Source organism: Panulirus ornatus, chromosome 5, assembly GCF_036320965.1.
Source record: "Panulirus ornatus isolate Po-2019 chromosome 5, ASM3632096v1, whole genome shotgun sequence".
Lineage (NCBI taxonomy): Eukaryota > Metazoa > Arthropoda > Malacostraca > Decapoda > Palinuridae > Panulirus > Panulirus ornatus.
In genome coordinates this window covers 23,861,408-23,888,726 of record NC_092228.1, presented here as the reverse complement: position 1 = coordinate 23,888,726, position 27,319 = coordinate 23,861,408, and the positions used below count along the sequence as shown (strand labels likewise).

Sequence of the window (27,319 nt, the reverse complement as noted above, 5' to 3'; positions counted from 1 at the left end):
CATCCTCCTGCGCACAACTCTATATATATATATATATATATATATATATATATATATATATATATATATATATATATATATATATATACCTATGAGTCCACGAGGAAAACAAAACACGAAAAGTTCCCAAGTGCACTTTCGTGTAATAATCACATCATCCGGGGAGACACAAGAGAGGAATATAACAGTCAGTTGATATACATCGAAGAGACGAAGCTAGGACGCCATTTGGTAAACATGTAATTGTACAAAACATACAACGAGCGTTCATAAACTTATCATTTTACAAATCTTATCAACAATAAAGTTATCTAATTTGTACAGACCATCACTAATATTAAGATTATAATTCTTTGTGTATTTAATAATAGAAGATTCAATGATATTTCTCTTCTATTATTAAATACACAAAGAATTATAATCTTAATATTAGTGATGGTCTGTACAAATTAGATAACTTTTTTGTTGATAAGATTTGTAAAATGATAAGTTTATGAACGCTCGTTGTATGTTTTGGACAATCACATGTTTACCAAATGGCGACCTAGCTTCGTCTCTTCGATGTATATCAACTGACTGTTATATTCCTCTCTTGTGTCTTCCCTGATAATGTGATTATTACACGAAAGTGCACTTGGGAACTTTTCGTGTTTCATTTTCCTCGTGGACTCATAGTAATATCTTGATCACGCGCAAAATTGTGATCCTTTCCAATATATATATATATATATATATATATATATATATATATATATATATATATATATATATATATATATATGTATATATATATATATATATATATATATATATATATATATATATATATATATATATATATCCCTGTGATAGGGGAGAAAGAATACTTCCCACGCATTCCTCACGTGTCGTTGAAGGTTACTAGAGGGGACGTGAGCGGGGGGCCAAAAATCCTCCCCTCCTTGTATTTTAACTTTCTAAAATGGAAAACAGAAGAAGGAGTCACGCGGGGAGAGCTCATCCTCTTCGAAGCCTGAGATTGGGGTGTGTAAATGTGTGTGGATGTAACCAAGATGTGAAAAAAGGATAGATAGGTAGCATGTTTGAGGAAAGGACCCTAAATTTTTGGTTCTGAGTGAAATGAAGCTCAAGGGTAAAGGGGAAGAGTGGTTTGGGAATATCTTGGGAGTAAAGTCAGGGGTTAGTGAGAGGACAAAAGCAATGAAAGGAGTAGCACTACTCCTGAAACAGGAGTTGTGGCAGTATGTGATAGAATATGAGAAAGTAAATTCTACATTAATGTGGGTAAAACTGAAAGCTGATGAAGAGAGATGGGTGATTATTGGTGCACATGCACCTGGACATGAGAAGAACGATCATGAGAGGCAAGTGTTTTTGTAACAGCTGAATGAGTGTGTTAGTGGTTTTGATGCACAAGACCGGGTTATAGTGATAGGTGATTTGAATGCAAAGGTGAGTAATGTGGCAGTTGTGGGAATAATTGGTATACATGGGGTGTTCAGTGTTGTAAATGGAAATGGTGAAGAGCTTGTAGATTTATGTGCTGAAAAAGAACTGGTGATTGGGAATACCTGGTTTAAAAAGCGAGATATACATAAGTATACGTATGTAAGTAGGATAGATGGCCAGAGAGCGTTATTGGAATTATGTGTTAATTGACAGGAGCGCAAAAGAGTGACTTTTGGATGTTAATGTGCTAAGAGGTGCAACTGGAGGGATGTCTAATCATTATCTTGTGGAGGCGAAGGTGAAGATTTGTATGGGTTTTCAGAAAAGAAGAGAGAATGTTGGGGTGAAGAGGGTGGTGAGAGTAAGTGAGCTTGGGAAGGAGAGTTGTGTGAGGAAGTACCAGGAGAGACTGAGTAAAGAATGGAAAAATGTGAGAACAAAGGAGGTGAGGGGAGTGGGGGAGGAATGGGATGTATTTAGGGAAGCAGTGATGGCTTGCGCAAAAGATGCTTGTGGCATGAGAAGCGTGGGAGGTGGGTTGACTAGAAAGGGTAGTGAGTGGTGGGATGAAGAAGTCAGATTATTAGTGAAAGAGAAGAGAGAGGCATTTGGACGATTTTTGCAGGGAAAAAATGCTAATGAGTGGGAGATGTGTAAAAGAAAGAGGCAGGAGGTCAAGAGAACGGTGCAAGCGGTGAAAAAGAGGGCAAATGAGAGTTGGGGTGAGAGAGTATCATTAAATTTTAGGGAGAATAAAAAGATGTTTTGGAAGGAGGTAAATAAAGTGCGTAAGACAATGGAGCAAATGGGAACTTCAGTGAAGGGGGCTAATGGGGAGGTGATAACAAGTAGTGGTGATGTGAGAAGGAGATGGAGTGAGTATTTTGAAGGTTTGTCGAATGTGTTTGATGATAGAGTGGCAGATATAGGGTGTTTTGGTCGAGGTGGTGTGCAAAGTGAGAGGGTTAGGGAAAATGATTTGGTAAACAGAGGAGAGGTAGTAAAAGCTTTGCGGAAGATGAAACCCGGCAAGGCAGCAGGCTTGGATGGTATTGCAGTGGAATTTATAAAAAAAAAAAAAAGGGGTGACTGTATTATTGACTGGTTGGTAAGGTTATTTAATGTATGTATGACTCACGGTGAGGTGCCTGAGGATTGGCGGAATGCGTGCATAGTGCCATTGTACAAAGACAAAGGGGTTAAGAGTGAGTGCTCAAATTACAGAGGTATAAGTTTGTTGAGTATTCCTGGTAAATTATATGAGAGGGTATTGATTGAGAGGGTCAAGGCATGTACAGAGCATCGGATTGGGAAAGAGCAGTGTGGTTTCAGAAGTGGTAGAGGATGTGTGGATCAGGTGTTTGCTTTGAAGAATGTACGTGAGAAATACTTAGAAAAGCAAATGGATTTATATGTAGCATTTATGGATCTGGAGAAGGCATATGAGAGAGTTGATAGAGATGCTCTGTGGAAGGTATTAAGAATATTTGGTGTGGGAGGCAAGTTGTTAGAAGCAGTGAAAAGTTTTTATCGAGTATGTAAGGCATGTGTACGTGTAGAAAGAGAGGAAAGTGATTGGTTCTCAGTGAATGTAGGTTTGCGGCAGGGGTGCGTTATGTCTCCATGGTTGTTTAATTTGTTTATGGATGGGGTTGTTTTGGAGGTAAATGCAAGAGTTTTGGAAAGAGGGGCAAGTATGAAGTCTGTTGGAGATGAGAGAGCTTGGGAAGTGAGTCAGTTTTTGTTCGCTGATGATACAGCGCTGGTGGCGATTCATGAGAGAAACTGCAGAAGCTGGTGACTGAGTTTGGTAAAGTATATGAAAGAAGAAAGTTAAGAGTAAATGTGAATAAGAGCAAGGTTATTAGGTACAGTAGTCAAGTCAATTAGGAGGTAAGTTTGAATGGAGCAAAACTGCAGGAAGTAAAGTGTTTTAGATATCTGGGAGTGGATCTGGCAGCGGATGGAACCATGGAAGCGGAAGGGGATAATAGGGTGGGGGAGGGGGCGAAAATCCTGGGAGCCTTGAAGAATGTGTGGAAGTCGAGAACATTATCTCGGAAATCAAAAATGGGTATGTTTGAAGGAATAGTGGTTCCAACAATGTTGTATGGTTGCGAGGCGTGGGCTATGGATAGAGTTATGCGCAGGAGGATGGATGTGCTGGAAATGAGATGTTTGAGGACAATATGTGGTGTGAGGTGGTTTGATCGAGTAAGTAACGTAAGGGTAAGAGAGATGTGTGGAAATAAAAAGAGCGTGGTTGAGAGAGCAGAAGAGGGTGTTTTGAAATGGTTTGGGCACATGGAGAGATTGAGTGAGGAAAGATTGACCAAGAGGATGTATGTGTCGGAGGTGGAGGGAACGATGAGAAGTGGGAGACCAAATTGGAGACGGAAAGATGGAGTGAAAAAGATTTTGTGTGATCGGGGCCTGAACATGCAGGAGGGTGAAAGGAGGGCAAGGAATAGAGTGAATTGGATCGATGTGGTATAAAGGGTTGACGTGCTGTCAGTGGATTGAATCAAGGCATGTGAAGCGTCTGGGGTAAACCATGGAAAGCTGTGTAGGTATGTATATTTGCTTGTGTGGACGTATGTATATACATGTGTATGGTGGTGGGTTGGGCCATTTCTTTTGTCTGTTTCCTTGCGCTACCTCGCAAACGCGGGAAACAGCGAGAAAGCAAAAAAGAAAAAAAAATATATATACACATATATATATACATATATATATATATACTTTTATTATTTTGCTTTCTCACTGAAGTTCCCATTTGTTCCCTTGTCTTACACACTTTGTTTACCACCTTCCAAAACATCTTTTGATTCTAACTAAAATTTAATGATACTCTCTCACCTCAACTCTCATTTGCTCTCTTTTTCACCTCTTGCCCCTTTCTCTTGATCTCCTGCCTCTTTCTTTTATACATCTCCCACTCATTTACATTATTTCCCTGCAAAAATCATCCAATGCCTCTCTCTTCTCTTTCACTAATAATCTTAGTTCTTCATCCCACCACTCACTGCCCTTTCGAATCTGCCCACCTCCCACGCTTCTCAGGCCACAAGCATCTTTTGCGCAAGCCATCACTACTTTCCTAAATACATCTCATTCCTCTCCCACTCCCCTTAATTCCTTTGTTTTTACCTTTTTCCATTCTTTACTCAGTCTCTCGTAATACTTCCTCACACAAGTCTCCTTCCCAAGCTCACTTACTCTCACCACTCTCCAGACCCCAACATTCTCTCTTCTTTTCTGAAAACTTCCACAAATCTTCATCTTCGCCTCCACAAGATAATGATCAGACATCCCTATAGTTGCACCTCTCAGCACATTAACATCCAAAAGTCTCTCTTTTGCGCGCCTATCAATTAACACGGAGTCCAATATATATATATATATATATATATATATATATATATATATATATATATATATATATATATATATATATATATATATATACATATATATATATATATCCCTGGGGATAGGGGATTAAGAATACTTCCCACGTATTCCCTGCGTGTCGTAGAAGGCGACTAAAAGGGGAGGGAGCGGGGGGCTGGAAATCCTCCCCTCTCGGTTTTTTTTTCAATTTTCCAAAAGAAGGAACAGAGAATTGGGCCAGGTGAGGGTATTCCCTCAAAGGCCCAGTCCTCTGTTCTTAACGCTACCTCGCTAAAACGGGAAATGGCGAATAGTTTGAAAACAAAAAAAAAAAAAATATATATATATATATATATATATATATATATATATATATATATATATATATATATATATATATATATATATATATATATATATATATGTATATATATATATATATACATATATATATATATATATATATGATTGGGGAAGCATCAGATTGGGGAAGAGCAGTGTGGTTTCAGAAGTGGTAGAGGATGTGTGGATCAGGTGTTTGCTTTGAAGAATGTATGCGAGAAATACTTAGAAAAGCAAATGGATTTGTATGTAGCATTTATGGATCTGGAGAAGGCATATGATAGAGTTGATAGAGATGCTCTGTGGAAGGTATTAAGAATATATGGTGTGGGAGGCAAGTTGTTAGAAGCAGTGAAAAGTTTTTATCGAGGATGTAAGGCATGTGTACGTGTAGGAAGAGAGGAAAGTGATTGGTTCTCAGTGAATGTAGGTTTGCGGCAGGGGTGTGTGATGTCTCCATGGTTGTTTAATTTGTTTATGGATGGGGTTGTTAGGGAGGTAAATGCAAGAGTCTTGGAAAGAGGGGCAAGTATGAAGTCTGTTGGGGATGAGAGAGCTTGGGAAGTGAGTCAGTTGTTGTTCGCTGATGATACAGCGCTGGTGGCGGATTCATGTGAGAAACTGCAGAAGCTGGTGACGGAGTTTGGTAAAGTGTGTGGAAGAAGAAAGTTAAGAGTAAATGTGAATAAGAGCAAGGTTATTAGGTACAGTAGGGTTGAGGGTCAAGTCAATTGGGAGGTGAGTTTGAATGGAGAAAAACTGGAGGAAGTGAAGTGTTTTAGATATCTGGGAGTGGATGTGTCAGCGGATGGAACCATGGAAGCGGAAGTGGATCATAGGGTGGGGGAGGGGGCGAAAATTTTGGGAGCCTTGAAAAATGTGTGGAAGTCGAGAACATTTTCCCGGAAAGCAAAAATGGGTATGTTTGAAGGAATAGTAGTTCCAACAATGTTGTATGGTTGCGAGGCGTGGGCTATGGATAGAGTTGTGCGCAGGAGGATGGATGTGCTGGAAATGAGATGTTTGAGGACAATGTGTGGTGTGAGGTGGTTTGATCGAGTAAGTAACGTAAGGGTAAGAGAGATGTGTGGAAATAAAAAGAGCGTGGTTGAGAGAGCAGAAGAGGGTGTTTTGAAATGGTTTGGGCACATGGAGAGAATGAGTGAGGAAAGATTGACCAACTCCAATTTGGTCTCCCACCTCTCCTCGTTCCCTACATCTCAGACACATATATCCTCTTGGACAATCTTTCCTCACTCATTCTCTCCATGTGGCGAAAACATTTCAAAACACCTTCTTCTGATCTCTCAACCACACTCTTTTTATTTCCACACATCTCTCTTACCCTTACATTACTTACTCGATCAAAACACGTCACACCACACATTGTCCTCAAACATCTCATTTCCAGGGCATCCACCCTCCTGCGCACAACTCTATCCATACCCCACTATTCCTTCAAACATACCCATTTTTGCTTTCCAAGATAATGTTCTCGACTTCCACACATTCTTCAAGGCTCCCAGAATTTTCGCCCCCTCCTCCACCCTATGATTCACTTCGGCTTGCATAATTCCATTCGCTGCCAGATCCACTCCCAGATATCTAAAACACTTTATTTCCTCCAGTTTTTCTCCATTCAAACTAACCTCCAAATTGACTTGACCCTCAACCCTACTGTACCTAATACCCTTGCGCTTATTCACATTTACTCTTACCTTTCTTCTTTCACACACTTTACCAAACTCAGTCACCAGCTTCTGCAGTTTCTTACATGAATCAGCTACCAGCGCTGTATCATCAGCGAACAACAACTGACTCACTTCCCAAGCTCTCTCATCAACAACAGACTGCATACTTGCCCCTCTTTCCAAAACCCTTCCATTCACCTCCCTAACAACCCCATCCATAAACAAATTAAAAAACCACGGAGACATCACACACCCCTGTCGCAAACCTACATTCACTGAGAAGCAATCACTTTCCTCTCTTCCTACACGTACACATACCTTACATCATCGATAAAAACTTTTCACTGCTTCTAACAACTTGCCTCCCACACCATATATTCTTAATACATTCCACAGAGCATCTCTATCAACTCTATCATATGCCTTCTACAGATCCATAAATGCTACATGCAAATCCATTTGTTTTTCTAAGTATTTCTCACATACATTCTTCAAAGCAAACACCTGATCCACACATCCTCTACCACTTCTGAAACCACACTGCTCTTCCCAATCTGATGCTCTGTACATGCCTTCACCCTCTCAATCAATACCCTCCCATATAATTTACCAGGAATACTCAAAAAACTTATACCTCTGTAATTTGAGCACTCACTCTTATCCCCTTTGCCTTTGTACAATGGTACTATGCAAGCATTCCGCCAATCCTCACCATGAATCATACATACATTAAATAACCTCACTAACCAGTCAACAATACAGTCACCCCGTTTTTTAATAAATTCCACTGCAATACCATCCAAACCTGCTGCCATGCCCGCCTTCATCTTCCGTAAAGCTTTTACTACCTCTTCTCTATTTACCAAATCATTTTCCCTAACCCTCTCGCTTTGCACACCACCTCGACCAAAACACCCTATATCTGTCACTCTATCATGAAACACATATAACAAACCTTCAAAATACTCACTCAAATACTCACTCCATCTCCTTTTCACATCACCACTACTTGTTATCACCTCCCTATTATCCCCCTTCACTGAAGTTCCCATTTGCTCCCTTGTCTTACGCACTTTATTTACCTCCCTCCAAAACATCTTTTTATTCTCCCTGAAATCTAATGATACTCTCTCACCCCAACTCTCATTTGCCCTCTTTTTCACCTATTGCACCTTTCTCTTCACCTCCTGCCTCTTTCTTTTATACCTCTCCCACTCAGTTGCATTTTTTCCCTGCAAAACTCGTCCAAATTCCTCTCTCTTCTCTTTCACTAATAATCTTACTTCTTCATCACACCACTCACTACCTTTTCTAATCAACCCATCTCCCACGTTTCTCATGCCACAAGCATCTTTTGCGCAAGCCATCACTGCTTCCCTAAATACATCCCATTCCTCCCCCACTCCCCTTACCTCCTTTGTTCTCACCTTTTTCCAATCTGTACTCAGTCATTAGTGGTACTTCCTCACACAAGTCCTTCCCAAGCTCACTTACTCTCACCACTCTCTTCACCCCAACATTCTCTTTTCTTTTCTGAAAACCCCCATAAATCTTCACCTTCGCCTTCACAAGATAATGATCAGACATCACTCCAGTTCCACCTCTCAGCACATTAGCATCCAAAAGTCTCTCTTTCGTGCGTCTATCAATTAACACGTAATCCAATAACGCTCTCTGGCCATCTCTCCTACTTACATGCGTATACTTATGTATATCTCGCTTTTTAAACCAGGTATTCCCAATCACCAGTCCTTTTTCAGCACATAAATCTACAAGCTCTTCACCATTTCCATTTACAACACTGAACAGTCCATGCATACCAATTATTCCCTCAACTGCCACATTACTCACCTTTGCATTCAAATCACCCATCACTATAACCCGGTCTTGTGCATCAAAACCACTAACACACTCATTCAGCTCTTCCCAAAACACTTGCCTCTCATGATCTTTCTTCTCATGCCCAGGTGCATATGCACCAATAATCACCCATCTCTCTCCATCAACTTTCAGTTTTACCCATATCAATCTAGAATTTACTTTCTTTCACTCTATCACATACTCCCACAACTCCTGTTTCATGAGTAGTGCTACTCCTTCCCTTGCTCTTGTCCTCTCACTAACCCCTGACTTTACTCCCAAGACATTCACAAACCACTCTTCCCCTTTACCCTTGAGCTTCGTTTCACTTAGAACCAAAAATTTAGGGTCCTTTCCTCAAACATACTACCTAGCTCTCCTTTTTTCACATCTTGGTTACATACACACACCTTTAGACACCCCAATCTGAACTTCGAGGAGGATGAGCACTCCTCGCGTGACTCCTTCTTCTGTTTCCTCTTTTAGTAAGTTAAAATACAAGGACGTGAGGGCTTCTGGCCCCCCGCTCCCGTCCCCTTTAGTCGCCTTATACGCCACGTGAGGAATGCGTGGGAATTATTCTTTTCCCACTGTCCGCAGGGATATATATATATATATATATATATATATATATATATATATATATATATATATATATATATATATATATATATATATTTATATATGGGGAGCTGTGGTTTTGGTGCATTACACATGACAGCGAGAGTCTGAGTGTGGACGAATGTGGCCTTTGTACTTTCCTAGCGCTACCTCACGCACACACGAGGGGAGAGGGGTGTCATTTCATGTGTGGTGGGGTGGCGGTGGGAATGGATGAAGGCAGCATGTATGAATGTGTGTATATTTATACATGCATATGTCTGTGTATTATCGCTGGGGATAGAGGATTAAGAATACTTCCCACGTATTCCCTGCGTGTCGTAGAAGGCGACTAAAAGGGGAGGGAGCGGGGGGCTGGAAATCCTCCCCTCTCGTTTTTTTTTTCTTTTTTAATTTTCTAAAAGAAGGAACAGAGGGGGCCAGGTGAGGATATTCCAAAAAAGGCCCGGTCCTCTGTTCCTGACGCTACCTCGCTAACGCGGGAAATGGCGAATAGTTTAAAAGAAAGAAAAGAAAATATATATATATATATATATATATATATATATATATATATATATACATATATATATATATATGTATATATATATATATATATATATATATATATATATATGTATATATATATATATATATATATATATATAGCCATCACTGCTTCCCTAAATACATCCCATATATATATATATATATATATATATATATATATATATATATATATATATATATATATATATATATATATATATATATATATGGGATGTATTTAGGGAAGCAGTGATGGCTTGCGCAACAGATGCGCGTGGCATGAGGAGCGTGGGAGGTGGGTTGATTAGAAAGGGTAATGAGTGGAGGGATGAAGAGGTAAGATTTTTAGTGAAAGAGAAGAGAGACGCATTTGGACGATTTTTGCCGGGAAAAAATGCAAATGAGACAGGGGGTCAATTGAAAGGTGCAAGAGGTGAAAAAGAGGGAAATGAGAGTTGGGGTGAGAGAGTATCATTAAATTTTAGGGAGAATAAAAAGATGTTTTGGAAGGAGGTAAATAAAGTTCGTAAGACCAGGGAGCAAATGGGAACTTCAGTGAAGGGGGTTAATGGGGAGGTGATAACAAGTAGTGGTGATGTGAGAAGGAGATGGAGTGAGTGTTTTGAATGTTTGTGAAATGTGTTTGATGATAGAGTGGCAGATATAGGGTGTTTTGGTCGATGTGGTGTGCAAAGTGAGAGGGTTAGGGAAAATGATTTGGTGAACAGAGAAGAGGTACTAAAGCTATGCGGAAGATGAGAGCCGCCAACACAGCAGGTTTGGATGGTATTGCAGTGGAATTTATTAAAAAAGGGGATGAATTTATCGTTGACTGGTTGGTAAGGTTATTTAATGTATGTATGATTCATGTTTAGGGCCTGAGGTTTGGCGGAATGCATGCATAGTGCCATTGTACAGAGGGAAAGAGGAGTGTGTGCTCAAACTACAGAGGTATAAGTTTGTTGAGTATTCCTGGTAAATTATATGGGAGGGTATTGATTAAGAGGGTGAATGCATGTATAGAGCATCAGATTGGGGAAGGGCAGTATGGATTCTGAAGTGGTAGAGGATGTGTGGATCAGGCGTTTCCTTTGAAGAATGTATGTGAGAAATACTCAGAAAAGCAAATGGATTTGTCTGTAGCATTTATAGATCTGGAGAAAACATATGATAGAGTTGACAGAGATGCTCTTTGGAAGGTATTAAGAATATATGGGTTGGGAGGCAAGTTGTTAGAAGCAGTGAAAAGATTTTATCGAGGATGTAAGGCATGTGTACGTGTAGGAAGAGAGGAAAGTGATTGGTTCTCAGTAAATGTAGGTTTGCGGCAGAGGTGTGTGATGTCTCCATGGTTGTTTAATTTGTTTATGAATGGGGTTGTTAGGGACGTGAATGCAAGAGTTTTGGAAAGAAGGGCAAGTATGCAGTCTGTTGTTGATGAGAGAGCTTGGGAAGTGAGTCAGTTGTTGTTCGCTGATGATACAGCGCTGGTGGTTGATTCATTTGAGAAACTGCAGAAGCTGGTTTACTGAGTTTGTTAAAGTTAAGAGTAAATGTGAATAAGAGCAAGGTTATTAGGTAAAGTTGGGTTGAGGGTCAAGTCATATGGGAGGTAAGTTTTAATTGAGAAAAACTGGAGGAAGTAAAGTGTTTTAGATATCTGTGAATGGATCTGGCATCGGATGGGACTATGGAAGCGGAAGTGAATCATAGGATGGGGAGGGGGCGAAACTTTTACAAGCCTTGGAGAATGTTTAGAAGTCGTTAAAATTATCTCGGAAAGCAAAAATGAGTACGTTTGAAGGAATAGTGGTTCCAACAATGTTGTATGGTTGCGAGGCGTGGGCTATGGATAGAGTTGTGCGCAGGAGGGTGGATGTGCTGGAAATGAGATGTTTGAGGACAATATGTGGTGTGAGGTTGTTTGATCGAGTATGTAATGTAACAGTAAGAGAAATGTGTGGAAATAAGAAGGGCGTGGTTGAGAGAGCAGAAGAGGGTGTTTTGAAATGGTTTGGTCACATGGAGAGAATGAGTGAGGAAAGATTGACCAAGAGGATATTTGTATCAGAGGTGGAGGGAACGAGGAGAAGTGGAAGACCAAATTGGAGGTGGAAAGATGGAGTGAAAAAGATTTTGAGTGATCGGGGCCTGAACATGCAGGAGGGTGAAAGGCGTGCAAGGAATAGAGTGAATTGGAACGATATGATATACTGGGGTCGACGTGCTGTCAATGGATTGAACCAGGGCATGTGAAGTGTCTGGGGTAAACCATGGAAAGTTCTGTGGGGCCTGGATGTGGAAAAGGAGCTCTGGTTTCGGTGCATTATTACATGACAGCTAGAGACTGATTGTGAACGAATGTGGCCTTTGTTGTCTTTTCCTAGCGCTATCTCGCAGGCATGAGGGGGGGGAGGGGGATGGTATTCCATGTGTGGGGAGGTGGCGATTGGAATGAATAAAGGCAGACAGTATGAATTATGTACATATGTATATATGTATATGTTTGTGTGTGGATATATATGTGTACATTGACATATATAGGTAAGTATATTTGCATGTGTTGACGTGTATGTATATACATGTGTATATGGGTGGGTTGGGCCATTCTTTCGTCTATTTCTTGCGCTATCTCGCTAACGCGGGAGACTCGACAAAGGAAAATAAATTTATAAAAATATATATGTATACCTGGGGAAAGGGGAGAAAGCATACTTAACACGCATTCCTCACGTGTCGTAGAAGGCGTCTAAAGGGGACGGGAGAGGGGGGTTAGAAACCCTCCCCTCCTTGTATTTTAACTTTCTAAAAGGGGAACAGAACAAGGAGTCACGTGTGGAGTGCTCATCCTCCACGGGGGCTCAGATTGGGGTGTCTAAATGTGTGTGGATGTAACCAAGATGAGAAAAAAGGAGAGATAGGTAGTACGTTTGAGGAAAGGAATCTGGATGTTTTGGCTCTGAGTGAAACGAAGCTCAAGGGTAAAGGGGAAGAGTGGTTTGGGAAAGTCTTTTGAGTAAAGTCAGGGGTTGGTGAGAGGACAAGAGCAAGGGAAGGAGTAGCACTACTCATGAAACAGGAATGGTGGGAGTATGTGATAGAGTGTAAGAAAGTAAATTCTAGATTGATATGGGTAAAACTGAAAGTTGATGGAGAGAGATGGGTGATTATTGGTGAATATGCACCTGGGCATGAGAAGAAAGATCATGAGAGGCAAGTGTTTTAAGAGCAGATGAATGATTGTGTTAGTGGTTTTGATGCACGAGACTCGGTTATAGTGATGGGTGATTTGAATGCAAAGATGAGTAATGCGGCAATTGTGGGAATAATTGGTATACATGGGGTGTTCAGTGATGTAAATGGAAATGGTGAGGAGCCGGTATATTTATATGCTGAAAAAGGACTGGCGTTTGGGAATACCTGGTATAAAATTAGAGATATACATAAGTATACATATGTAAGTAGGATTATTGGATTAGTTGTTAATTGACAGGCTCGCGAAAGAGAGACTTTTGGATGTTAATGTGCTGAGAGGTGCAATTGGAGGGATGTCCGATCATTATATTCTGGTGGCGAAGGTGAAGATTTGTAGAGGTTTTCAGGAAAGAAGAGAGAATGTTGGGGTGAAGAGGGTGGTGAGAGTAAATGAGCTTGGGAAGGAGACTTGTGTGAGGAAGTACCAGGAGGGACTGAGTACAGAATGGAAAAAGGTGAGAACAAAGGAGTTACGGGGAGCGGGGGAGGAATGGGATGTATTTAAGGAAGCAGTGATGGCTTGCGCAAATGATGCTTGTGGCATGAGAAGCGTGGGAGGTGGGCAGATTGGAAAGGGTAGTGAGTGGTGGGATGAAGAGGTAAGATTATTAGTGAAAGAGAAGAGAGAGGCATCTGGACGATTTTTGAAGGGAGAAAAGCAAATGAGTGGGAGATATATAAAAGAGAGAGGCAGGAGGTCAAGAGAAAGGAGCAAGAGGTGAAAAAGAGGACAAATGAGAGTTGGGGTGAGAGAGTATCATTAAATCTTAGGGAGAATAAAAAGATGTTTTGAGGTGATAACAAGTAGTGGTTTTGTGAGAAGGAGATGGAGTGAGCATTTTGAAAGTTTCTTGAATGAGTTTGATGATAGAATGGCAGATATTGGGTGTTTTGGTCGAGGTGGTATGCAAAGTGAGAGGGTTAGGGAAAATGATTTGCTAAACAGAGAAGAGGTAGTAAAAGCTTTGCGGAAGATGAAAGCCGGCAAGGCAGCGGGTTTGGATGTCATTGCAGTGGAATTTATTAAAAAAGGGGGTGACTGTATTCTTGACTGGTTGGTAAGGTTATATGATGTATATATGATTCATGGTGAGGTGCCTGAGAATTGGCGGAATGCTTGATAGTGCCATTGTACAAAGGCAAAGGGGATAAGAGTATGTGCTTAAGTTACAGAGGTATAAGTTTGTTGAGTATTCCTGGGAAATTATATGGGAGGGTATTGACTGAGAGGGTGAAGGCATGTACTTAGCATCAGACTGGGGAAGAGCAGTGTGGTTTCTGAAGTGGTAGAGGAAGTGTGGATCAGGTGTTTACTTTGAAGAATGTATGTGAGAGATACTTAGAAAAGAAAATGTATTTGTATGTAGCATTTATGGATCTGGAGAAGACATATGACAGAGTTGATAGAGATGCTCTGTGGAAGGTATTAAGAATATATGGTGTGGGAGGCAAGTTGTTAGAAGCAGTGAAAAGTTTTTATCGAGGATGTAAGGCATGTGTACGTGTAGGAAGAGAGGAAAGTGATTTGTTCTCTAGGAATGTAGGTTTGCGGCAGGGGTGTGTGATGTCTCCATGGTTATTTAATTTGTTTATGGATGGGGTTGTTAGGGAGGTGAATGCAAGAGTTTTGGAAAGAGGGGCAAGTATGCAGCTTGTTGTGGATGAGAGAGAGCTTGGGAAGTGAGTCAGTTGTTGTTCGCTGATGATACAGCTCTGGTGGCTGATTCATGTGAGAACCTGCAGAAGAAGGTTTCAAGTTAATGGAGAATTCTATGCTCAAAAATTTGGTATGGGAATGGGTAATCCTCTTTCACCTGTACTAAGTAATCTTCATATGGAGTTTTTTGAAACAAAATTACTAAAGGATATCTTATCTTCTAATGCAATTTGTTTTATGTATATAGATGATGTTCTTTGTGTTTGGCCAACAAATGAAAATTTACAAATATTTCTCCCCTTACTTAACAATTTAGTACCTTCCATCAAATTTACTGTAGAAAATGAAAATAATGGTATGTTACCATTTTTAGATTGCATGATCCATAGACATGGAAACAACTTTAAGTTTAGCATGTATAGAAAACCCAGCAATGTATGCTCATATATCTATTATTACTCATCTCAACATGATAGAGTTAAATTATCATCATTTCAAAGTATGTTCCTTAGGGCATTACGTATTTGCAGTCCAGAGTTTATTGATGCTGAGTTTGAGAAGATATATTCTATTGGATCTAAGTTAAAGTACTCTAGATCTTTCATTGATAAATCCCTTAAGTTAGCAAAGAAATAATTTTTTAGAGTTGAGCCTAAATCTCCCAAGGACACCAAGCATCTTTTAGTTCTCAATCTTAATGATAATTTCACTTTGCTTCCCATGCTGCTTAAATCCTTTAATGTAAATGTTGCCTTTAGCAACAATAATACTATAAAGAATATCTTAATCAGAAATTCATCAGAAAATTCTCTTGGTTGCATCTATAAAGTGCCTTGTGGAAACTGTGATAAATTTTTTGTTGGTCAGACTGGTAAGGATCTTTCTGTTGGACTGAAGCAACATAAATATGGTATAAGAACGAGACAAGAATGAAATGCCTTGTTTAATCATGCTAAGAACTATGATCATTATATTGACTGGAGTAACGCCATTTCAGTTATTAACGCTAACTCTATCACCAAGAGAAATATCATTAAATCTTCTATTATTAAATACACAAAGAATTATAATCTTAATATTAGTGATGGTCTATACAAATTAGATAACTTTATTGTTGATAAGATTTGTAAAATGATATGTTTATGAACGCTCGTTGTATGTTTTTGACAATCACATGTTTTTCAAATGGCGTTCTAGCTTCGGATGTATATCAACTGACTGTTTTACTTCTCTCTTGTGTCTCCCCTGATGATGTGATAATTACACGAAAGTGCACTTGGGAACTTTTCGTGTTTCATTTTCCCCGTGGACTCATAGGAATCTCTTGGTCACGCGCAAAATTGTGATCCTTTCCAATATATATATATATATATATATATATATATATATATATATATATATATATATATATATATATATATATATATACATATGTGAGAGGGGGCCAGAAATCCTCCCCTCCTTGTATTTTTAACTTTCTAAAATGGGAAACAGAAAAAGGAGTCACGCGGGGAGGGCTCATCCTCTTCGAAGGCTCAGACTGGGGTGTCTAAATGTGTGTGGATGTAACCAAGATGTGAAAAAAGGAGAGATAGGTAGTATGTTTGAGGAAAGGAACCTGGATGTTTTGGCTCTGAGTGAAACGAAGCTCAAGGGTAAAGGGGAAGAGTGGTTTGGGAATGTCTTGGGAGTAAAGTCTGGGGTTAGTGAGAGGACAAGAGCAAGGGAAGGAGTAGCACTACTCCTGACACAGGAGTTGTGGGAGTATGTGATAGAATGTAAGAAAAAAATTCTCGATTAATATGGGTAAAACTGAAAGTTGATGGAGAGAGATGGGTGATCATTGGTGCATATGCACCTGGGCATGAGAAGAAAGATCATGAGAGGCAAGTGTTTTGGGAGCACCTGAATGAGTGTCTTAGTGGTTTTGATGCACGAGACCGGGTTATAGTGATGGTTGATTTGAATGCAAAGGTGAGTAATGTGGCAGTTGAGGGAATAATTGGTATACATGGGGTGTTCAGTGTTGTAAATGGAAATGGTGAAGAGCTTGTAGATTTATGTGCTGAAAAAGGACTGGTGATTGGGAATACCTGGTTTAAAAAGCGAGATATACATAAATATACGTATGTAAGTAGGAGAGATGGCCAGAGAGCGTTATTAGATTACGTGTTAATTGACAGGCGCATGAAAAAGAGACTTTTGGATGTTAATGTGCTGTGAGGTGCAACTGGATGGATGTCTGATCATTATCTTGTGGAGGCTAAGGTGAAGATTTGTATGGGTTTTCAGAAAAGAAGAGTGAATGTTGGGGTGAAGAGGGTGGTGAGAGTAAGTGAGCTTGGGAAGGAGACTTGTGTGAGGAAGTACCAGGAGAGACTGAGTAGAGAATGGAAAAAGGTGAGAACAATGGAAGTAATGGAGTGGAGGAGGAATGGGATGTATTTAGGGAATCAGTGATGGATTGCGCAAAAGATGCTTGTGGCATGAGAAGAGCGGTAGGTGGGTTGATTAGAAAGGGTAGTGAGTGGTGGGATGAAGAAGTAAGAGTATTAGTGAAAGAGAAGAGAGAGGCATTGGACGATTTTTACAGGGAAAAAATGCAATTGAGTGGGAGATGTATAAAAGAAAGAGACAGGAGGTCAAGAGAAAGGTGCAAGAGGTGAAAAAGAGGGCAAATGAGAGTTGGGGTGAGAGAGTATCATTAAATTTTAGGGAGAATAAAAATATGTTCTGGAAGGAGGTAAATAAAGTGCGTAAGACAAGGCAGCAAATGGGAAATTCAGTGAAGGGCGCAAATGGGGAGTTGATAACAAGTAGTGGTGATGTGAGAACTAGATGGAGTGAGTATTTTGAAGGTTTGTTGAATGTGTTTGATGATAGAGTGGCAGATATAGGGTGTTTTGGTTGAGGTGGTGTGCAAAGTGAGAGGGTTAGGGAAAATGATTTGGTAAACAGAGAAGAGGTAGTAAAAGCTTTGCGGAAGATGAAAGCCGGCAAGGCAGCAGGTTTGGATGGTATTGCAGTGGAATTTATTAAAAAAGGTGGTGACTGTATTGTTGACTGGTTGGTAAGGTTATTTAATGTATGTATGACTCATAGTGAGGTGCCTGAGGATTGGCGGAATGCTTGCATAGTGCCATTGTACAAAGGCAAATGGGATAAGAGTGAGTGCTCAAATTACAGAGGAATAAGTTTGTTGAGTATACCTGGTAAATTATATGGGAGGGTATTGATTGAGAGGGTGAAGGCATGTACAGAGCATGAGATTGGGGAAGAGCAGTGTGGTTTCAGAAGTGTTAGAGGATGTGTGGATTAGGTGTTTGCTTTGAAGAATGTATATGAGAAATACTTAGAAAAGCAAATTGATTTGTATGTACCATTTATGGATCTGGAGAAGGCATATGATAGAGTTGATAGAGATGCTCTGTGGAAGGTATTAAGAATATATGGTGTGGGAGGCAAGTTGTTAAAAGAAGTGAAAAGTTTTTATCGAGGATGTAAGGCATGTATGTGTACGTGTAGGAAGAGAGGAAAGTTAATGGTTCTCAGTGACTGTGGTTTTGCGGCAGGGGTGTGTGATGTCTTCATGGTTGTTTAATTTGTTTATGGATGGGGTTGTTAGGGAGGTGAATGCAAGAGTTTTGGAAAGAGGTGCAAGTATGAAGTCTGTTATGGATGAGAGAGCTTGGGAAGTGAGTCAGTTGTTGTTCGCTGATGATACAGCGCTGGTGGCTGATTCATGTGAGAAACTGCAGAAGCTGGTGACTGAGTTTGGTAAAGTGTGTGAAAGAAGAAAGTTAAGAGTAAATGTGAATAAGAGCATGGTTATTAGGTACAGTAGGGTTGAGGGTCAAGTCAATTGGGAGGTAAGTTTGAATGGAGAAAAACTAGAGGAAGTAAAGTGTTTTAGATATCTGGGAGTGGATTTGGCAGCGGATGGAACCATGGAAGCGGAAGTGAATCATAGGGTGGGGGAGGGGGCGAAAATACTGGCAGCCTTGAAGAATGTGTGGAAGTCGAGAACATTATCTCGGAAAGCAAAAATGGGTATGTTTGAAGGAATAGTGGTTCCAACAATGTTGTATGGTTGCGAGGCGTGGGCTATGGATAGAGTTGTGCGGAGGAGGGTGGATGTGCTGGAAATGAGATGTTTGAGGACAATGTGTGGTGTGAGGTGGTTTGATCGAGTAAGTAATGTAATGGTAAGAGAGATGTGTGGAAATAAAAAGAGCGTGGTTGAGAGAGCAGAAGAGGGTGTTTTGAAATTGTTTGGGCACATGGAGAGAATGAGTAAGGAAAGATTGACATAGAGGATATATGTGTCGGAGGTGGATAAAACGTGGAGAAGGGGAGACCTAATTGGAGGTGGAAAGATGGAGTGAAAACGATTTTGTGTGATCGGGGCCTGAACATGCAGGAGTGTGAAAGGAGGGCAAGGAATAGAGTGAATTGGATCGATGTGGTATACTGGGGTTGACGTGCTGTCAATGGATTGAATCAGGGCATGTGAAGCGTCTGGGGTAAACCATGGAAAGTTCTGTGGAGCCTGGATATGGAAGGGGAGCGGTGTGTTTTCGGGCATTATTGCGTGGCAGGTGGAGACTGAGTGTGAGCGAGTGGGGCCTTTGTTGTCTTTTCCTAGCGCTAGCTCGCACATATGAGGGGGGAGGGGGGTGTTATTCCTTGTGTGGCGAGGTGGCGATGGGAATGAGTAAAGGCAGACTGTGTGAATTGTGTGCATGTGTATATATGTATATGTCTGTGTGTGTATATATATATGTGTACATTGAGATGTATGGGTATGTATATTTGCGTATGGGGACGTGTATGTATATATATATGTGTATGGGGTGGGTTGGGTCATTTCCTTCGTCTGTTTCCTTGCGTTACCTCGCAAACGCGGTAGACATCGACAAAGCAAAAAAAAAAAAAAAGCAAAAAAAAAAAAAAAAATATATATATATATATATATATATATATATATATATATATATATATATATATATATATATATATATATATATATATATATATATATTCCTTTCCCATTTCTACTTTTCAGAGAGTGGAGCGGAGAATGGGGTCAAGCGATGATATTTCTCCTAAAGCTCAGTCTCTGTTCTTATCGCATTTTCTATGACGCGGGAAATGGCGAATGTGTATGAAAAATATTTTTTCATTAATATCATTATCATTAATATTGTTAACATTATTATTAATATTATCATTAATATTATTATTATTATTATCATTATTATCATTATCATTATCATTATTTTTATTAGAATTATTATCATCATTATACATGATCACTTTCCCGCGTCTGCGAGGTAGATTGAAGAAACAGTCGAAGAATGGCCCATCCACTCATAAACATGTATTTATATTTAATGGCTCGCATACGCACATATACATATACATAGCAACACATACATGCATATTCACAGACATATGTATACATACACATTTATGTATTCATACTTGCTTGCCTCTCGTCCATTCCTGTCACTGCCCCCACCATACAGGAAAATAGCACCGCTACCCCCTTCTTCAGCAAGGTAGTGCCTGGAAAATATACATAAAAGGCCACATTCGTTCACACTCAGTCTCTAGATGTCATGGATAATGCACCGAAACCACAGCTACCTATCCACGTCCATGCCTCGTAGACCTTTCCATGGTATACCCCGGACACTCCACATGCCCTTGATCAGTCCACTGACAGCACGTCGACCCTGGTATACCACACCGTTCCAATTCAATCTATTCCTTGCACGCCTCTCACCCTCTTGTATGTTCAGGCCCCGATTGCTCAAAATCTTTTTCACTCCATCCTACCACCTCTCTGGTCTTCCGCTTCTCCTTGTGCCCTCCACCTCTGACACATATATCCTCTTTGTCAATCTTTCCTCAATCATTCTCTCCATTTGCCCAAACCAATTAAAGACACCCTCTTCTGCTCTCTTAACACACTTTTTTTTTATTTCTACACATTTCTTTTACAGTTTCATTACTTTCTCGGTCAAACCACCTCACACCACATATCGTCCTTAAACATTTCATTCCCAACAAAACCACTCTCCTCCGTGCAACCCTATCTATAGCCAAAGCCTCGCAACTATATGATATTGATGGAACTACTATTCCATCATATATACCCAGTTTTCTGTTCGAGATAACTCTCTCTTCTTTCACACCTTCGTCTTCCCCAGAACCTTCACCCCTTCGCCCAGCCTGTGACTCATTTCCGTTTTCATAGTAACATTCGCTACTAAGTCCACTACTAGATACATGAAACACTGCATTTCCTCCAATTTCTCTTCATTCAGACTTACATGCCGTATTACTTGTTCCTCAGCCCTGGTGAACCTAATAACCGTGCTCTTATTCGCACTTACGTAATCTCAGCTTTCTCCTTTCAAACGCTTTTCCAAACTCAGTCACAAACTTCTTCAATTTCTCTCTTGAATCAACCACCACATCTCTATCATCGACGAACAACTCACTTCCCAGGTTCTCTCTTCCCCTCTCTTCATAACTCTTCCATTTACCTCCCTAACCACCCAATCCATAAAAAAATTCAGCAGCCTTGGGGACATCACACACCCCTGCCGCAGACCGACATTCACTTGAAACCAATCCTTCTTCTCTCTTCCTTCTCGTACACATGCCTTACCTCCTTGCTAAAACCTTTTTCCCGCTTCTGGCATCTTATCTCCAACACCATTTACTCTTAAGGAAGCATCTCCATCAATCCAATCATATGTCATCTCCAGATCCATAAATGTTACATACAAATTCATCTGGTTTTCTATGTATTTCTCACGCACATTCTTCAAAGCAAACACCTGATCCATATTTCCTCTACCATTTCTGAAACCACACTGCTCTTCCTCAGTCTGATGCTCTGTACATGCCCTCACCTTCTCGATCAATACCCTCTTATACAATTCCCAAGAATACTCAACAAACTGATGCCTCCGGAGTTTGAGCACTCGCCTTTATCCCCTTTGCTTTTGTAGTGACACTATGTATGCATTCCGTCAATCCTCAGGCACTTCACCCTACATACATTGAATATCCTTAACAACCAATCAACAACAGTCACCCCTTTTCTTAAAAAATCTACTACGATACCAACCAACCCCGCTGCCTTGCCGGATATGATTTTTCCCATAGCTTTCACTACCTTTTCTCTTTCAACCAAACCATTCTCCCTCACCCTCTCACTTCGCACACGACCTCGATCAAAACACCCTACATCTGCCACTCTATCATCAGACATACTACAAACCTTCAGAATACTCATTTCATCACTGTAGCATGAGAGAGGGAGAAGTGCAAATGACTGGGAGATGCATAAGAGAAAGCGACAGGAGGTCAAGATCTTAAAGCCTTAAAGAAATATACATCATTCAGCTTCACTTTCTAATGAAATTACAAAAAACGAAAATGCTATTCTCAGTTATTCGTAATGAATTAAGATAATTGTTATCACAATGCATTTGAAATTATGTGATTTCAAATACAGATTTTTGTGCAAAACGTTAAGGTAATATCAGGTGTGTACAATAAGCCATTTTCCAACAGCGGTGGTGAGCGAAGTAACTTGCAGAACCTGAGCTTCGCCTGGTACTATGCCTTTGGCCTTCACTTTTGTGAGGCCCACACAACCCTACCACGCAGCACCAGCACTCAGATCTTCGTCCTGTTCTTCTGGTTGTACACCATGATACTGACTATGGTCTACTCCGCTAACCTGAAATCCTTCTTGTTAGTAAAGAAAAGACCTACTGTGATGCAGACCTTGCAGGACCTATATGAATCTGGCCTCGAAGTGTCAGCTGCAGTAGAGCTTTATAGATATGAATTTGCCATGTCAAGTAATCCTTACCTACAGGTTAGTGAACAAAAATATCTTCAACCATTTCCACAAAACAGGTAAACTGCCAATGGCAATATTCCACATCATAATCACACGAGCGAGACTCTGATATCTGATGATATGCTCTAAACAGGAACTTCCGTTCACTGCACAATATTTTCAATAATGCGTCCAAGTATTTGGTTTATCAATCTTATCTTTACCGTCTTACAAAGTAACAACGGTTAGCTGAGATGACTGATACCTCCTCTGTTCATCATCCCTGCCGATACTCTATATAGGAATTGATTCTGTGTTCATGATATGAGACTACATTTTCGTATCACTCACATAATTTCCCAGCTGATGACTCTTTTCATGTTATTCAATGTATTTTTAAATCTTTTCCTCCTCCATCTGTGTGTGTGTGTGTGTGTGTGTGTGTGTGTGTGTGTGTGTGTGTGTGTGTGTGTGATGGTGAGAGGAAAAAGGCTAAGGAAGGAGTAGCACTATTAATGAAGCATGAGTTGTGGAGCGCGTGATAGAGTGTAAGAAAATGAATTTTAGATTTATGTAGGTAAAAGCTGAAAGTAGATGGAGAGAGATGGGATTTTATTGCTGCATATGCACCTGGTCACGAGAAGAAAGATCATGAGAGGCAAGTGTTTTGGTAGCAGCTGAGTGAGTATGTAGCCAGCTTTGATGCACGAGACCGGGTTATAGTGATGGGTGATTTGAATGCGAAGGTAAGTAATGTCGCAATTGAGGGTATAATTGGTGTACATGGGGTATTCATTATTGTGAATGGGAATGTTGAAGAGCTTGTAGATTTGTATGTTGAAAAAGACTGGTGATTTGGAATACACGATTTGAAAAGAGATATATACATAAGTATGAGTGAGTAGACGAGACTGTCAAAGTGCATTATTGGATTACGCGTTGATTAATGTCCGTGTAAAAGAGAGACTTTTGGATGTTAATGTGCTGAAACGGGCAGCTGGAGGCATGGCTGATCACTATCTTGTGGAGGCGAAGGAGATTTGTAGAGGTTTTCAAAAAAGAAGATAACACACTGGGGGAGAAGTGAGTGGTAAGAGTAAGTGAGCTTGGAAAGGAGACTTGTGTGAGGAAGTCCCTGGAGAGATTGAGTGTAGAATGGCAAAAGGTGAGAGCAAATGGCGTGAGGGGTGTGGGTGAGGAATGGAATGTATCTAAGGAAGCAGTGATATCATGTGCAAAAGATGCATGCGGTATGAAAAAGGTGGGAGATGGCCAGATTAGAAAGGGTAGTGAGTGGTGGGATGAGGAAGTAAAGATGTTAGTGATAGAGAGAAGAGAGGCGTTTGGACGTAACAAGGAAGGAGTGCAAATGACTGGGAGAGATATAGAAGAAAGCCGCAGGAGGTCAAGAAGAAGGTGCAAGGGTTGGAAAAGAAGGCAAATGAGACCTAGGGGTGAGAGAGACTATCATTCAACTTTAGGGAGAGTAAAGACACGTTTTGGAAGGAGGTTAATGACGTGCGTAACACAAGGTAACAAATGAGAACATAGGTAAAGAGGGCAATAAGGGTAGTACTAACAGGTACTGATGAAGTGAGAAAGAGATAGAGCAAATATTTTGAAGGTTTGTTGAATGTGGTTGATGATAGAATAGCATTTGTTGGGGTTTTTCAACAGGGTGGTATGCCAAATCAGGGAGAATGGTTTGGTTAAGAGAGAAGACGAAATGAAAGCTTTGCGGACGATGAAATCCGGCAAGGCGATGGCCTTTAGTGGTACTGCAACGAAATTTATTAAGAAAGGTGTTGACTGTGTTACTGATTGGTTGGTAAAGATATTAAGTGTATGTATGGATCATGGTAAGGTAATTGAGGATTATTGGAATGATTCCATAGTGCCATTGTATAAAGGCACAGGGTATAAAGATGAGTGTTCAAGAACGGGACAAGAATCAAATGCCTTGTTTAATCACGTTAAAAACTATGATCATTGTATTGACTGGAGTAACGCCATCTCAGTTATTAACTCTAACTCTATTACCAAGAGAAATATCATTGAATTTTTAAATGCACAAAGAACAATAATCTTAATATTAGTGATGGTCTGCACAAATTAGAAAACTTTATTGGTGATAAGATTTGTAAAATGATAGGTTTATGAACGCTCGTTGTATGTTTTCGACAATTACATTTTTACCAAATGGCGTCAAGCTTCGTCTCTTCGATGTATATCAACTGACAGTTATATTTCTCTCTTGTGTTTCCACTGATGTTGTGATTATTACACGAAAGTGCACTTGGGAACTTTTCGTGTTTCATTTTCCCTGTGGACTCATAGGAATATCTTGATCACGCGGAATATTGTGATCCTTTCCAATACACACACACACACACACACACACATATATATATATATATATATATATATATATATATATATATATATATAGCAAGAGTCTTGGAAAGAGGGGCAAGTATGAGGTCTGTTGGGGATGAGAGAGCTTGGGAAGTGAGTCAGTTGTTGTTCGCTGATGATACAGCGCTGGTGGCGGATTCATGTGAGAAACTGCAGAAGCTGGTGACGGAGTTTGGTAAAGTGTGTGGAAGAAGAAACTTAAGAGTAAATGTGAATAAGAGCAAGGTTATTAGGTACAGTAGGGTTGAGGGTCAAGTCAATTGGGAGGTGAGTTTGAATGGAGAAAAACTGGAGGAAGTGAAGTGTTTTAGATATCTGGGAGTGGATCTGTCAGCGGATGGAACCATGGAAGCGGAAGTGGATCATAGGGTGGGGGAGGGGGCGAAAATTTTGGGAGCCTTATAAAATGTGTGGAAGTCGAGAACATTATCCCGGAAAGCAAAAATGGGTATGTTTGAAGGAATAGTAGTTCCAACAATGTTGTATGGTTGCGAGGCGTGGGCTATGGATAGAGTTGTGCGCAGGAGGATGGATGTGCTGGAAATGAGATGTTTGAGGACAATGTGTGGTGTGAGGTGGTTTGATCGAGTAAGTAACGTAAGGGTAAGAGAGATGTGTGGAAATAAAAAGAGCGTGGTTGAGAGAGCAGAAGAGGGTGTTTTGAAATGGTTTGGGCACATGGAGAGAATGAGTGAGGAAAGATTGACCAAGAGGATATATGTGTCGGAGGTGGAGGGAACGAGGAGAAGAGGGAGACCAAATTGGAGGTGGAAAGATGGAGTGAAAAGGATTTTGTGTGATCGGGGCCTGAACATGCAGGAGGGTGAAAGGAGGGCAAGGAATAGAGTGAGTTGGAGCGATGTGGTATACAGGGGTTGACGTGCTGTCAGTGGATTGAATCAAGGCATGTGAAGCGTCCGGGGTAAACCATGGAAAGCTGTGTAGGTATGTATATTTGCGTGTGTGGACGTGTGTATGTACATGTGTATGGGGAGGGTTGGGCCATTTCTTTCGTCTGTTTCCTTGCGCTACCTCGCAAACGCGGGAGACAGCGACAAAGTATAAAAAAAAAAAAAAAAAAAAAAAAAAAAAAAAAAAATATATATGTATATATATATATATATATATATATATATATATATATATCTTTCTTTCTTTCTTTTAAAGTATTCGCCATTTCCCGCGTTAGCGAGGTAGCGTTAAGAACAGAGGACTAGGCCTTTTTTGGAATATCCTCACCAGGCCCCACTCGGTTCCTTCTTTTGCAAAATTAAAAAAAAAACGAGAGGGGAGGATTTCCAGCCCCCCACTCCCTCCCCTTTTAGTCCCCTTCTACGACACGCAGGGAATATGTGGGAAGTATTCTTATTCCCCTTTCCCTAGGGATAATATATATATATATATATACATATATATATATATATATATATATATATATATGTATATATATATATATATATATATATATATATATATATATATATATATATATATATATATATATATATATATATATATATATATATATACATACGTATGTAAGTAGGAAAGATGGCCAGAAAGCGTTACTGGATTACGTATTAATTGATAGGCGCGTGAAAGAGAGACATCTGGATGTTATTGTGCTGAGAGGTGCAACTGGAGGGATGTCTTATCATTATCTTGTGGAGGCGAAGGTGAAGATTTGTAGAGGTTTACAGAAAAGAAGAGAGAATGTTGGGGTGAAAAGAGTGGTGAGATTAAGGGAGCTTGGGAAGGAGAGTTGTGTGAGGAAGTACCAGGAGAGACTGAGTAAAGAATGGAAAAAGGTGAGAACAAAGGACGTGGAGGAGTGGGGGAGGAATGGGATGTATCTAAGGAAGCAGTGATATCTTGAGCAATAGATGCTTGCGTGGGAGGTGGGTTGATTAGAAAGGGTAGTGAGTGTTGGGGTGAAGAGGTAAGATTATTATTGAAACAGAAGAGAGAGGCATTTGGACGATTTTTGCAGGGAAATAATGCAAATGAATGGGAGATGTATTAAAGAAAGAGGCAGGAGGTCAAGAGAAAGGTGCAAGAGGTGAAAAAGAGGACAAATGAGAGTAGGGGTGAGAGAGTATCATTAAATTTTAGGGAGAATAGAAAGATGTTTTGGAAGGAGGTAAATAAAGTGCGTAAGGCAAGGGAACAAATGGGGAATTTCAGTGAAGGGGGCTAATGGGAGGTGATAACAAGTAGTGGTGATGTGAGAGGAGATGGAGT

At 40.2% G+C, this 27,319-nt stretch overlaps 1 protein-coding gene across 2 annotated transcripts in view; it reads left to right on the top strand.

Moving 5' to 3' along the window:
- LOC139746784 (ionotropic receptor 21a-like) overlaps positions 1-27,319 on the top strand; it is a 140,824-nt gene that overhangs the window by 41,326 nt on the left and 72,179 nt on the right. For both annotated transcript variants that reach the window (XM_071658343.1, XM_071658337.1), the window contains exon 5: positions 22,390-22,699. In XM_071658343.1, the coding sequence (XP_071514444.1) occupies positions 22,390-22,699 (310 nt within the window). The remainder of the gene's footprint in view (positions 1-22,389; positions 22,700-27,319) is intronic.